The sequence below is a fragment of the Aquila chrysaetos genome, chromosome 16 (assembly GCF_900496995.4).
Source record: "Aquila chrysaetos chrysaetos chromosome 16, bAquChr1.4, whole genome shotgun sequence".
Lineage (NCBI taxonomy): Eukaryota > Metazoa > Chordata > Aves > Accipitriformes > Accipitridae > Aquila > Aquila chrysaetos.
In genome coordinates this window covers 61,578-76,763 of record NC_044019.1, presented here as the reverse complement: position 1 = coordinate 76,763, position 15,186 = coordinate 61,578, and the positions used below count along the sequence as shown (strand labels likewise).

At 43.5% G+C, this 15,186-nt stretch overlaps 1 protein-coding gene across 2 annotated transcripts; it reads right to left on the bottom strand.

The window, feature by feature from the left end:
• Positions 1–44: 44 nt before the first annotated feature.
• On the bottom strand, positions 45–6,967 carry GJA9 (gap junction protein alpha 9). 2 transcript variants are annotated; one of them, XM_030039492.2, is made up of 2 exons: positions 6,850–6,967; positions 45–1,616 (listed from the first exon to the last, which is right to left on the bottom strand). In XM_030039492.2, the coding sequence occupies exon 2, from the start codon at positions 1,593–1,595 to the stop codon at positions 45–47; it is 1,551 nt and encodes a 516-aa protein (XP_029895352.1). In that variant the 5' UTR covers positions 1,596–1,616; positions 6,850–6,967. The 2 variants fall into 2 exon arrangements, with proteins under 2 accessions (XP_029895352.1, XP_029895351.1); XM_030039491.2 differs by lacking the exon at positions 6,850–6,967 and adding an exon at positions 2,923–3,037.
• Positions 6,968–15,186: the final 8,219 nt, after the last annotated feature.

The window sequence follows — 15,186 nt, the reverse complement described above, 5'->3', positions numbered from 1 at the left end:
AATTATCCCAGCATTGACTAGTGTGATTGACAGATTAACTCACACTATATTTGAAGATCAGTGGGGGCACGCCTGCTGCTGGCATTACTTGACAGCGACAGTCGCCTAGACAGAGAGAAAGGCTTAGGACTATTGCAGTTTCTACTTTGCTTAGATTCTGAGCTCACCTCCTCTGTAGAGTCAGGAGTGTCTGCTCGGCTAGAATTTTCGTAAGGAAGTTGGGCTTTGTTTGCACTGAAACTGCTTTGTCTTCTGTTGCTGTTCTTTGGAAGAGAATTTGTTGAAGCTCCTGCACTCTCAACCATTGCTGAGCAGTTCCAAGATGAACCAATTCCATGTTGTCTTCTGAAACCAGTAATAGGAAAAGTGGTATTGGGTCGCAGTGAAGTTTGAGATGGCATTTCAGCAAAGCTTCTCAAGCACGTGCTTAAAGCTATATCTGCATTCTGAGTAACAACAAGGAAATGTTTCTTTTCAGCTTCTTTTTGCACATCATGCGCTTCAGTCCCAAGCTCACCAAGCAAGCCTTCATTATTATTTGTGCTAGTATTTCGAGTCTGATTGTCTGAAGCATTTGTAGCTGGCCTCCTCTTTGGCGATTTATTTTCCTGATTGCGATGGGTGTAATTGCTGCTGCTTTCTGTACAGTTATTTTGCACAGACTGAAACATGGGAGGAGAATTTAGAACCGGGTAGACAGCAGTGTCAGTTTGCTTTTCCATTAAAAAGGTATAACCGCTAAGTGCAGAAGGAAGAGTTTTTTGAGGGGTGGTGGATACTCCCAAAGAAGAGTGCGGTATCACAGAGTATTTCTTAGATTTGTTTACATAGAAATTGTGAGGGTCGTCCTTGTTTTTATTCTGTCCACAGAGTCCCATTTTAATTTTTCGGAATCCTAGGTGGATAATTTCTAGGATATTTAAAAGCAATGATACAGTCGCTATTGATTGCATGAATAATATGAACACTGTCTTTTCTGTTGGTCTAGATACAAAGCAGTCGACTGTGTTTGGACATGGATCTCTCTGACATTTATAAAGGGGATCTAGATGAAAGCCATAAAGAAGATACTGCCCAATCATAAAACCGACTTCCACTGCAGATCTTGTGAAAATATGTATCACGTAAGTGCAGAGCAAAGAGCCTCTCAGAGGTGCTTTGTTTAGCTTCCTTTGATCCAATTGCCGGAGTTCTCTCTCCAGTCTTTTCCGATTTTCAGTCATTTCTAATTCAGTGCTTTCAAGTTCCACTCTTACCTGAGCTTTCTTTTTTTGCCTCTCTTTTTCCAAGGCTCTTAGTCTGTATAAGGCATGACCCATATACACCAAGGAAGGGGAAGACACAAATATAACTTGCAAGACCCAGTATCTTATGAGAGAGATGGGAAAGGCCTCATCATAGCACACGTTTCTGCAACCAGGTTGCTCAGTATTGCATATAAATTCTGATTGTTCATCGTTCCAAACATCCTCAGTTGCCACTCCGAGGACAAGCATTCGAAATATGAAGAGGATTGTTAGCCAAATCTTTCCAATAATAGTGGAATGAATGTGGACCTCCTCTAAAATGCCTCCAAGGAAATTCCAGTCTCCCATGGTTATTCTGCCATCTTAACACTAAAATGTATGGGAGAAAAAAGGTATCAAACATTGTAAAAGCTGCAGTCCTTCCTTAATGCATTACAAAAAAAATGACACTGGGAAAAACCATCGTATCTCACATTGTAACCATGGCAACATGACCCACTGCTCATTGATAATCTGGGTATTCTCTCTCATCTACAAGATGGAGAAGTGCATCATCTGCCCATGTCTAATTTATCAGTAAAAGACATCCTGATAAGCATATCACTATGAGGTACTAAGCACCCTCAGGTGGCATCAAATCAGTGGAAACTAAGGTGCCTGACTTGTAGGATTTTAAGAGCATTATGCAGTTTGGTTTAACCATCATCTGACAGCAGTGTGAGAGCAGTACATTTATATTTAGGACACTTATGAAGATAGAAGAATATTTCCCTGTCCTCCTTTTCAGATGTTCCGAGCCCCACGTCGCAGTGGAAGTTATGGTCATGTCCAGTTACTGTTTTGCAGCAAAAATTGGTTATACAAAGGAACTCGAGAGGGAATAAGACATCTTGCCAAAATTGCATTGTTAAATTAAAAAATATGTTTAAGCACATAATTTGGAGCAGGCAATTGCTTTTTGTTTGCAGATGTCAATGAAAAAAATCACCATGATAGGTCCAGTTTCCACTGATCATTGATACCTGCATTTGAAATACAGAACAGAGTGCCAGAGTGTCAAGCATTGCTATCTTTGGCCCCGACTCTGTGAAAAATAAATGATTTATGCAAAAATTCTCTACCAGCATTTTCCTAAATGATTATCATCTGAGTACAGATAAACTCGTAATACTTGTGTGTAATTGCATACTCACCTTTCTTTCCTATGTTTGTTTCTTTCTCCGTTACAGGATACTACATTGTGGACAAGATTTTAATTCCTCTTCAGTGTTTATATTATTGTATACGCTAACAAAAATCTTTTTCTTTTTTATGCACAAGGATAACCAGTACGTCTGTAGATTTACCTTTTCATTGTATGTACAGTACCATTCAATAGAATTTAGTTATATTAAAACCAGAATAATCTGGGGTTTTTAGGATAAAGGTGGTTTATCGCAGTGTTTTCTGTTCAAATGGGATTCATTTTCACCCTGTAAAACAGGAGTGTTAAGAAATCAAATGGAAGTTGCAGTCTTATAGCCGCAATACGACGACTATAGAGGAAACTTTATGTTTTAAGGTAGCCTACTAAACATGAAAATACCCTTGCAAATCAGTGTACAAACAGGCATGTTAGACATTTTTTAAAGATAAAAAAATTAAAAATAAACAGCAAATTAAAAATAAAACATACCTTTCTTTACAAAAATGTGTAAAATTAAAGATCTGCAGCATCCGATAAAAAGTTACAACCCCTCCCATCTTCTGTCCGTGTGAGTAAATTTCACATTTTAAGCAGATTATTTCACTACGGGAGCAAGTAATGGAGTGCAAGCTTTGCACATTGAATTTATATTTGCTAGGGATGGAGGGAGGAGAAAATCAATCTGTTGTTCAGTCTGCTACCGCTCCGAGGATAATTTAGCTATGACCAGTGAAAGAATCTCATTAAAAAATCTAGAAATGAAAAATCTGCAGCTCTAACTTCCTTCAGATTATCTTCCCCTTCGCCTCCCCAGCACCTTCCAAGTTTTGGGAACGATCTCAGCCTCAGACAAACAGGATAAAAGAAAACTTTTGGATTAAGTTTTAGTTTACATATCTCAGTAGCAGCAAACACTCAGCTTGCCTGTCCAAAAGTGAAGAAGGTAAATCCTCCCGAATACTGTAATTGTAAATTTCTGCAGTCTGTTGTCCTGGAACAGTTTACCAGCACACTTCTGATGTAAAAACCCAATGGTAGTACTTTTGGCCCCTGCAGACTCACTCCCTTTTCATAGACATCGTCTGTCTTTATATTCTATGATTCTGCACCTCTCATTTATTCTCCTTATGCCATTTTACTTGTCATACTGACTTCTTTAAAACAGCCCAGAACGTGGCAACTGTTTTACACCATTTTCCCCATTCATATAATTCAGTATTTCTTTTTAGGAGCAAGTCATTAGCATTCCAGTCTAAGTGTCGGACATACTAAAGGTGTCAGTCGTTCTTGCTAGTGATACTTATGTATAGCCTGGAGAAACAGACCAGGTGACACTAGTCCCCTTTTTATCCCAGGCCTTCAGCTACCCCTCCGCATTACCTCAGCAGGAAGAACACTGAGAACAGGCTGAAATATTTTCCAGTATAAAAGAGCGCACAAACTGCCTAGTCTCAAAGAACAGGGATTTTCTAGGTGTTTAGGAAGGCAAGGGCCACATATATTAATTGATATAATTGTTCATGGGTTACAACCTACTGTCGTTAACTTTTTCTTTTAAATTCCTCCCATTCCTATTCCTTTCTTTGCATCAGATGGATCGTTGCAGCAGTCGCTCTGCGACTCGGGTGAATAAATGGGTTTCTTCTACTGAAGAACCCGCTTACTTATGGTAAAAGATTCGGTGAAGCTATACACTATACATCCTCCCCATGTCAGCGTGTGGCAGAATTAGAAACGGAACCCACAGTTGCACCTTTACTCCACAAACTTACCATTCTTTGTGTCTCCCTAGAGGAGAAAAAAGGTGGAGGCACTGGAACAGAATGAATACTCCCTATCCTAAATTACCCTTCACTGAGTTTAAAAAAGAAAAGTTTAATGTGAAGAAGGAGAAAGTGGAAGAATGGCAGCGAAAGTTCTACAGGTTAAAGGTACATAGAATCATACAATGGTTTGGGTTGGAAGGGACCGTAAAATACCACCTAGTCCACAGCCCCTGCCATGGGCAGGGACATCTTTCGCTAGATTGGGTTGCTGAAAGCCCCATCCAACCTGTGTTTGAACTGCTGATGGGGCATTCACAGCTGCTCTGGCAACCTGTTCCAGAGTCTCACCACCCTCATCATAAGTAATTTCTTCCTTTGCTTACATAAAAATTCTAAGAGTAAATGCTATCTTTAAAAAGTCCGCCCAGCACTGAGGGATAGATGGCAGCTTGTAAGCTGACGCACAAAAATTTAAGAGACCTTAAAATCTACCTGAATTTTTTTTTTGAGCCAATCAGACAGCTACAGTGTATTTTGGGGACTGATGATAGGCTGGAGAACACCCTCTCAAACACTCTAAACTTCAGGAAATGTCAGCAAAAGACATTGGGGAGAGGAGAGGGAGAGAGACCTCATTTTAGAAAAGGAAAGACTGGCAAAGAAATATGCTTGTTTTGTGTACAAAGATTGTCCTGGAGCCAGCATTATCAGCCTAATGGCCAAGGATATGGCCTTGTTAGCCATGCCTGGTATTAATGTGTAACTCCACTGCCAAGATCAATATGACTTTAGAAGTGTATCTAGCACCATAATGCTCTTTTAGATGACTCTCCTCAGCACTCTGCAAAAGTGTATCGCTGATCCAGGTGTCCTGTGTAGGATAAATAAACTTCCTCTGCTGAGAACTCTAAAAAGCTAATCGTTATCTTTTAATTTTGGTGCTGAGGATCAGTCAATAGGTCACGTCCGATTTCATAGTTAAATGACAGCTTGCCTGGAAGTATTCGATCATTTTGGCAAGCTATGTCTACAGCCAGCCATTTCTATTAAGTACTTAAAGCAGGTTTCTAAACACGTCTCTTCTATCGAGTACTTAAAGTAGGTTTCTAAACGTTTTTCTGCTATTGGTGAAAAAAATTTGAAGTCCATTGAAGTGGTCCACAGACCCCTCCAACCCACCTCCTGCAAAGATGTTGAAGCTTTGTTTGAAAATCCTAAGTGTTTGGTAAGACTGAACTACAGTGGCTGGGGATCTACTTGTTCTGTAAAAGATAAATGTTAAGATGAACATTTAACGATCTGCACATAATGTTCTGGGATGCATTATCTCATTTAAAATGGTATTTCAGTCAAATGACAATTTGACAAGGCGGGAGAGAAAATGAATTCAAGCACCAATGACAATTTTATAGCGCCAATGCTGCTCTTTACCTTAGTCCAGACTTTTTGCAGATGTGACTATTTACACAAACTGTCATACCAACGTTCAGTGTTTAGTAACAAAATACTTATGTAAGGAGAGAATAGTAATTTTTTTTTCCAGGTCTAGAAGCTACCTCACTGGCTTTTCATCAGTGGTGGGTTTCCTGCAAAACATCGCCCAAACTTTAATGACTGTATTATATTTTCTTAGCTTGGGGTCAAACACCACAGAAATCATTCAATTGTGGAAATATTCTCTGAAGATCAAGACCTTTTCATTCCTACTCATCAATAATGTGCACTTTATGTGTACAATTGATTTTTATTTTCTACTGTATTTGTCTGACCCACAATGGCCAGCTAGATAACTAGAGGCACAAAAATCAGTGATGTGTCCTACAGGCTTTCTGGGTAATGTGGACTCACTCCCATAGTTTTCTTACAGAGTGAAGTTAGGATCACAAATGATAAACTGCAACAATGAGAAATCTGGACAACTGTACTACTCAGTGTTGTCTTTAGGACCACCAAATCCAGCGGTACTGTGTTTGAAGGCACACCAGAGAATACCATATAAATACTGAGGCACACGCTCTTCACCTTTGTCCGTTTTCTGTGCTGGCTTGTAGATTCACTTTGGATTGCTAAGATATACATGCAAATCAGTAGGTGCAGATTTGTGTTTTTGCTTTCACAAGCAAAATTTCTGAAGATGCCCTGGCATTTATCCAAAAGGTCTAAGGTGGTTTTTTGGTCTTTAATCTTAGATGGCGTGCTGTGTTTCCACTTGGGACTTCCCTTTTCCCGCACAAGTTCTTCACTATGTTGAAAAGAGCCTCTTGTAAAGTAAGCAGGATGCTTGTACTCCCCGAATTCTCCATTCCAAGATGTTTACAGAACACTCAGAAAACAGTTTCTTGCTCTTTAAGACCTGACTGTGTAGAAATTTTGTAGATCTGAGGTGGACACTTTTAAATTGCATCCTTACAGCCGAGAAACATCCAACTGGATGAGCCTCAGCATTTTCAAAAAAAAAGGTAGTTGCTTTTCCTTGAAGAGAATTTGAGCGATATGCCAGTTGGTTAGGTAGCTTGGACTGCACATGTTCATTACGTGGGTAATAGGCTAAAAATCATAAAAACTATTTCCTCGGCTGAAATGTTTTACCCTTTTCCTGGCCACTCAGTGAGGAATTTTCTGGTTAGTCTTTAGGGTGAGATTTACTGACCTGAGGAAACAGGTTTTGAGGTGCTGTTAAGTGACCACAGGAGGAGCGTTCCCATTTGTCACAAATTTGTCACCTCTCTCTTCAGCAGGTACCGGTTTCCTTAAGAAAAGGATGGTTGGTTGTAACAGGTGTCACCGGCTCTGGATGTTTGCCCGTGGATCTGCAAGGACTAAAAATATCAAGTTATTGTCCCTAATGCGGATGAACTGGTTCTTGTGGGGTTGTGGGTAGATTGGGTGGAAGTGCATTTTAGTTCAATAATTGGGATTGATTCATGCTTACGGTCATGTTAGTACGGGGGCTAAAACCAAGCTTATAAAAAGCAACTGTAATGTGTTCCTGGTGTCTGTCTGCATGTTTTGCTGAGATTCCTATCGAGGGGCAAAACATTTTGAGCTGCGAGCAAAAATTCCACATCTTATCGGTTTCCTGCTTATATGCGCGTGGGCGTTTATTGTTTAAAACGGAGGGTTCAGAGTTTTTAATTTACCTTTTTTTTTTTTCCCAGAGGTTGCTGTTGAGGGTTTCTCACTGAGGGCCTTATGGTTCATTACTTTATTTTGTGGGGCTTCGTATTTATCAATCAGTGTTTCCAGTTCAGTCATCTACCGATCATGGCACAGGATTTAAAAATCTAACCTTATCCAAAATTTTTAAATCCCCAACAATGATTTGTGTTCCAAGATTTGCAGTTTATCACTTCTGGATTCAGCATTTAGAGCTCAAGGATTTTGACCTTTCTACTGAACAGGTGACCATAAGCTGTAAGCCCTGAATCCCACACAGTAGGCTGCGAACCCTTCTTTGCGGTTTGTAACTGTAATGCACTGGGGCTGGTATTTATTACAATCCCAGTACGAAAGGCACTTGGACTCCATATTGGTTAAATTTCCATTTATTGACATTAACTGTTGTGGTTTAAGCCCAGACGGCAACAAATCACCATGAGGCCGTTCACTCACTCCTCCCTCCTGGTGGCATGGGGAGGAGAAAATATAATTAAAAGCTCATGGGTCAACACAAGGACGGAGGGATCACTCACCAGTTATGGTCACAGGCAAAAAACAGACTCAACTTGGGGAAAAAAAAAATCAATTTAATTTGTTCCCAATCAAATCAAAATAAGGATAATGACAAGTAAAACCCAATCTCAAAACACCTTCCCCCTGCCCCTCCCTCCTTCCTGGGCTCAAGTCCTCTCCCGATTTTCTCTCCCTCCTCCACCTCAGCGGCACAGGGGGACGGGGAATGGGGGTTGGGGTCCGTTCATCCCACCTTGTCTCCGCCACTCCTTCCTCCTCAGGGGGAGGACTTCTCACTCTTCCCCTGCTCCACCGTGGGGTCCCTCCCATGGGAGACAGTCCTCCATGAACTTCTCCAACGTCAGTCCTTCCCACAGGCTGCAGTTCTTCACGAACTGCTCTAGCGTGGGTCCCTTCCATGGGCTGCAGTCCTTCAGTCACAGACTGCTCCAGCACAGGCTTTCCCACGGAGTCACGGCCATCTTCGGGCGCAGCCACCTGCTCTGGCGTGGGCTCCTCCATGGGCTGCAGGTGGGCATCTGCTCCCCCACTCCCCTCCATGGGCTGCAGGGGGACAGCCTGCTGTCTTGTCTCACCATGGGCTGTAGGCGCATCCCCTCCTCTGGTGCACCTCCTCCCCCTCCTTCCTCACTGACCTCGGTATGTGCATAGGTGTTTCTGTCACATTTGACTCCCTTCTCCACTGCAGGTTTTCCCTTCTTTAATATGTTATCACAGAGGTGCTACCACCATCACTGATGGGCTCAGCCTGGGCCAGAGCTGGGTCCGACTTGGAGCCAGAGAAGCTTCTAGCAGCTTCTCACAGGAGCCAGCCCTGCAGACCAGCTGCCACTACCAAAGCCCCGCCACACAAACCCAATACACTAATGCTAGAAGGAAAAAGAGCATAGTGTGGATAATCATACATCCCCTCAGATTCTGGGAACCCGAATGTGCAGAATCGGAGGAACCTCTTATTAGGACACAGCATGCAGTCCAGATCCTGTCCCTGGGGAGGTTCCACTGACATCTCAGTCTTCAGAGCTCTTACGGTGCTTTTCTAAAAAGAAAATAGTTCTATTAGTCATTTCTACCATCAATCACACAGATGTTTGCATGAGACTCTCCCGCTTCACTTGAAGTCAAGGACACGTGGCTGGTGTTAATTGCCAGTGCCAAGTGGGAGCTACCTGCAGGCTCTTTCGTTACTGTTAGCCAGCTAAGTTTATGCTGAGACCTAGGGATACGTGCGGCACAAAGGAGGCCTGACAGCTAAGCCATACAGGCAGCATAGCACAGGCCTGCACCTTCCTACATTAACTGTTACATGGATCACTAACTCCTTGAAGTACAATACTCTTCCAGTTAGGATCACTACAGTAACCTTTCCTTGTGCTGCCCAGCATTCAGCTCTGATCTGAATCCGCGGTTTGATACGGTGCAGGCATGACACGGTCAGGCTGCCAAGGCCGCAGTCGAGCGTAAAGTGGTGAAAGTTTCATGCAGGGCTCTAGTCTAGGGCTAGGGCACAAGTGCAGACAGATGAGATCAGGGGTTTTCCTGTCAGATATTGGAACTGAATTCTACCTCTCAAGGAAAAAGCAGGGAGAAGGCTAACAGCTACTCCCTGACTTGACATATCGAGGGCAGCAGCAGGAGCTGGCCTTCCTCACTGGCCTGCCAAATGCTGGGCCAGTAATGACTTTTGAGGTGTCACAGAGGAACGGGACATGTACTAGCTCTGAGCCCCTCAGCAGACTCGGGCCAGGTGTTGTTTACATGGATTAATTACTAAACTGCACTCTGTAATTGTCTGTGACAGTGCCCAAGGGAAGGAGGTTATTCTTTGTGCCTGAGGGAGCAGGGGTTGGCCCCAAGGTTTCTCAGACCCCCTTTTCATCCCTGGGTGTTCCTGGAGAACCTTTGTGCTGTCAGCAGGGCTTCAGGGGATTTCCCTTCCATTGTCATGGACATTCAGGGTGACATTTCCTACCATCCCAGGGACAGCCAGGGCCCATCCAGGCTGTACAAGCATACCAGGCTGCTCCTGCGTTTGCTCGCAGCACTCTGAAATGGGCCCACTGTGGCTGGGGCAGCAGGTCCGGGTCTCTGTGGCTGGTGCTGAGGGAGCTTTTACAGAGCAGGCAGACGCCTGCAGGTGATTTCCTGTCGGCCGCACTGAGCTCTGCAGCACGTCTTATAGTTCCTCTGGGACTCTCCCTTCAAGCTTTCAGAAAGCGTAGCTCTGTTGCTCTGGCAGGCTCTAGTGGGGCTGATGGTCTTGGTCCTTGTTCTCAACAAACCACAGCTGTTGGCCACGCAGCAGGTGGGATGGGGCTGCCACTACAGGGCAGGTGCTGCGCACAGAATTGGCTGGCTGGGGGCAGCTACTTGGAGGTGGGGGGGGCCTGCTCCGCACAGTGCCATGCCACGCGGCGGCGGTCTGGGACAACGGAGACAGCAGGCATCGCCCGCTGGGACCAGAGCAGCAGCTGCAACCGCAGAGAAGGTGGGCTAGGACGAGGGATTCATGTTCAGGGCTGCAGGTCCAGCATAAGCTGCGGATCCACCCCTGGCAACGCAACACAAGCGGTGGGGATGCGAGAGGGCTCTGGTGGCACACGGGCCCGGGCCCGAGGAGAACCACACTGGGGCCGCTGCGGGGGGCAAAGTGGCACACCACGGCGGAGGGAGTGCTCACTGGGCCAGGCAGGCACCGAGTGGGGGAAGCCCTGGGGAGCGTCCCGGAGAAGAGGGGACTGAGGCGGCTCGGGGCCGCGCGAGCGACGGGTGTAGGGTGATGCTGAAGAGCGGGGGGAGGAGAGCTGGGGCGGTATCGCAGCTGAATAGGCCAGTCCTGGGAATTCCAGGGCTGCGCTCTGGTCTCCGCGGAGCTTCCGGGTCTCGTGGGGACGGGGAGGGAGAGGGAGGAGGAATGCAGACGCCATCGCCAAAGGATTAAAAACTTAGAGAAGGCAGGGGCGCGCTGCATAGTCTCCCGGCACTGGAATTCTGGGCTGCCATCTTGCGCCTCGCGGCATGCCGGAAGACTACATCTCCTGGCACTGCACTGCCGGGCGGCCATTTTGTGCCGTGCAGCGTGCCGGGTGGTGTAGTTTTCCGGCACTGGTGTCCCACTGGCCGGTTTTGTTTTGCTCAGTAGGTGAGACACGAAGTCTGCCAGCACTGTTGTCGCAAAAGTGGGGTCCTTTACCCGGTGTGCGAAACACCAATATACACACAGAGCAGAGGTATTTTATTCCAATTCATGTTTGCGCAAAGATGGGGGCTAAGTGGTAATCCACAAAGCTAGCGCACCTCATGCCTAAACGGGCAAGCAGTTTATACAGTTCAGTTATACGTATTCAATTTCCAAAGCTCTTCCCCAAAACTATTACTGGTAGTTACTTATCTACCACAGTTTGTATTGGGCTAAAGTTTCCCCGCTTCGAATAAAAGGTACAGTGTTCTCTTATTCTACCGCACATGCTCAAGGAGGGGGAGGGGGGACTAAGTCTTTTTGGTCTTGAATTGAGTCGGTGGTCATGATCTCCTCCTGCCACCTTTACCTTTCCTCCAGTTATCAAAGATTTTTGCTGACTTCATGCCTATTAGCAATTATTCAACTTTTCGGTGCCTCCTGGAGTAGGATGTTCCCTTCTTACCAGTCTTCTAGTTCTTCAGGGGCACAGTCATTAGCAAGGCATGCCTTGTTTATACAAAGGGTATCTTGTTTCACAAGACCTTTGTGGTCTTCTTAGGGTGGCTTAAGTACATCATTTCTTAAGTACATCAGCACTACACTGCAGGACACCCATTTTGTTCTATGTGTTCCTGAAATCCGGAATAAAACTCCTTAACAGCAATGAGAAGTTAAGAAGCAGGCACTCCTTTATTGCAGCGCTGGGGACACGGGGGATCGCTCCACCTATTGTGTGCACCTGTCTAGTCTAACTGTGCAGGTTAAATACACACCTGTTATACATATTCACTAAATTTCTAGAAAATGTTATACATAATCATTAACTTTCCGATAAATCATTAGCATATGTAAATGTCTCTTCACGCAGGCGCAGTGAAGGTCTCTGGTGGTCTTCAGAAGCCCTCTGGTGGTCTTCCATAGTCTTCCTCACTTGTCCGCTTCTTGACCTCTCTTAGGTGATTCTGCGCAGTACGATTCTCAACATCATCTATATTAATTTACATAAAAATGCATACTATGTCTATTCTTAAATGTAACCTTTCTAATAATAGGTCCTTCAGTCACACCATCTTATTAATATTCTTATGTTAAAACAATCATTGGTTAATCTCACTTAACTCTACTGATTAGAATCCTTGATAATTAGATCGAGGTGGGAAGGGTAAGGGGTTTCCAAGCAGCAAACTGGTGTCCATAACGGTTTCCTTAGTTTCCTAAAACAAAACACTACAAATCAACAAATCTTTGTCAAAGTTTCTGTGGTTAACTGATTTTAGACAATACTTGAATTCTTATGGTTACACATAGTACATTTTCTAAAGTTCCTAAGTTCCTATGACTACATTTCAAACTTAACACTCCCATACCTATGCTTCACAATTTTCTACTTCTTAATCAAACCAAACTCATTTAAGTGATTAAATTTTTATTTCTTTACCAGAATATTTGCCACATATGCACCATGCAAGGAGATGTAGTCTTCCATCTCTATACTTCAAGGGTGCCATAGAACTTTGCACCTCATGCTGGGAAGAGCAGCTTTTGGTATAGCCCCCTTTAAACTGTTCTTGTTGTCTCAGATCCACTCCTGAGGCCCTTCTGTTTTCTCTGAGCCTTCTTTTGTTCCTCTGCCCTGCTCAGGATCTCCCTCGTCCTGTTGATACCGAAAAGCCGGTTGAAGAAACTCGCCAAGACTAAGACACGTTTTGGAGTTTTAGAAAGCAGGCATTCTTTATTGTGGTGCTGGATGCACAGGGGATAGTTCCACCTAGCATGCATGCCACAGCTTTAGCACTAACAGGTTATACAGAATAACTAATTGCATATTAATCAGATTAGTATACATATACATAAAAATGATTATAACTGATTATCATAGTCCTGCCTACATCCGATCATGCGCAATGGAGGATCCATTTGAGTCAAAGGGCTGCTTTTGCGACCACCGACCCATTTGAAGTTCTTGCTGGCTGTCGTTGAAGTCTTTATTCTTGTCCTTGTTCTTTGATCTTGAAGCTTAACGCAGTTTCAATCACATGTGGTCAGTTTCAGCATTGTTCTCATCTAGCGTACAGGAACATCTAGTCATAAGACCAAAGAACTGCAAAACTTATGAATAATTACTAGTTAATCACTTGACTACACTTTTGTAATTATCTCCCTGGCTACCCTTTGTCTATTGTTTCAACCATAATGTTAATATATGATCATTTATCAAATCTCACTTATACAGTTATCTAGCAGCAAACCAGTTTTCACAGAAGGTACAAAATATTAAAACCATAAAAATTTGAATAAACCACTTGAAGTGTATGGACATATGCTATCGGTTCCCCCCTTTCTGTTTGAGGCTACTAATTCTTTTAGTAGTCTCACCTGAATACAGATCGTGTCACAGCTCGTTTAAGACAGCTAAAAGCGACACAGATTATAACAATGATGATAACAATCACATTTTGCAAAAGCCCAGCTAACCATCCAGTCAGAGAAAATCCAAAGTTTTGAAATATTTTGTTTAGCCAAAAACTTTCTATGTTTGATCTCAATTCTCTACTACTTTGAGCTACATGTCTTATTCTGTCTATCTGATGGTTTAAATCATCTGTCACATTTGGTATGTAGATACAACACAAATCATTTGAAAATCCAATGTACCCACATACTCCATGTTCTTTTAGTAGTTGTAAGTCTAAAGCTAACCGATTTTGCAATGCCATTTTACTAGTAGCCTGTACTTTTACATTGAGTTCATTTAGACCACTTTGAGTAGCATTAGCTAATGTTTCTACTTGAAGTGAGAGATTGTGGAGAGTAATTTTATTTTGAGGAGCTGGTAACTGTGGTACGAATATAGATTCCAATACCCATCCTATTTTGGTTCCAGTACTTGGTGATTGCCAGGAATCATCTTCTCGTTTTACCCGATTCCACCGTCAAGGCCGCAAGGGAGATTTCTTCCAGAGAGGGCATAAATTTAATAAGCCTATGTGATAAATGAATTTAGTCCCAAACAGGATTCCAATCAAAGTTTACAATTTATTAAATGAATAAAGGCAAGCAAACAGCGCTGGGTGCATCGGGAGTCTCTGCTCTACCAAGATGCACACTGTGAAAAACCACCCAGCTTCTTTTATAGTCTAACATTAGTTACATCGTGTCCTTCCAAAAGACTCTCCACCTCCTGGTTGTGCAGGTGCAGTAGTTCTCCTAGAGACTTCTCAAACTCTCCTCATTGGCTGAGGGGTCTTCAGTTCTCCTAGAAACTTCTCGAACTCTCCTCATTGGCTGAGGGGTCTTCAGTTCTCCTAGAAACTTCTCCAACTCTCATTGGCTGAGGGGTCTTCTATACAATGTATCTCCTCACTGCTCCTCGCTGCTCAGGCATGACAGCAGACATCCTGTGCAACAGGCAACACCCTGCACAACACCAGCTGTGGCCATCAAAGCCTAAGCAAGTTCGCAACAGACACCTTCCCCCCAACAAATGCATATAACAAATTGCTTACACACTGTGTGAAAAATAATCATGTCCAAAACAGGATTCTAATTAAAGTTTACAATTTATTATATGAATAGAGGCAAGCAAACAGCGCTGGGTGCACCGGGAGCCTCTGCTCTACCTAGGCACACACCGTCAGGTCTAATTGTGCAGGTTAAGTACAGGTTCTACATACATATTCACTAGATTCCTGAGAAATGTTATACATATTCATTAGTTTTCCAGGAAACTATTAACATATGTAAATGTCCTTTACGCAGGCGCATTGAAGGTCTCTGGTGGTCTTCAGGAGTCCTCTGGTGGTCTTTGTGAAATATATTAACCTGATTCGTGTCAATATAGAACAACGATAGGGCCGCATGGTGAAATGTGACCCTCTCTGCATATGTAATCTTTAACCGTTTTGCTTGATCTTGTATAACCGTAGGCCTAAGGGAAGTAGGAGAGTATGTATATAGTTCTTGCAAAAGCCATATAACAGTAGGGAATTACAAAAGTTGGAAACGAAATAAAATCAGACATCAAGTAGAAGTCGAAAAAATACTTCACACGGTCTCTCGGAAGTAGCGGAATCCTATAGTTGCAAAGGTTTAAAGAAAAAAGGGGGGGGATTG

Bases quoted from the DNA above. Each gene is read 5' to 3' on its own strand.
- GJA9 (XM_030039492.2), bottom strand. From the start codon at position 1,595: ATGGGAGACTGGAATTTCCTTGGAGGCATTTTAGAGGAGGTCCACATT.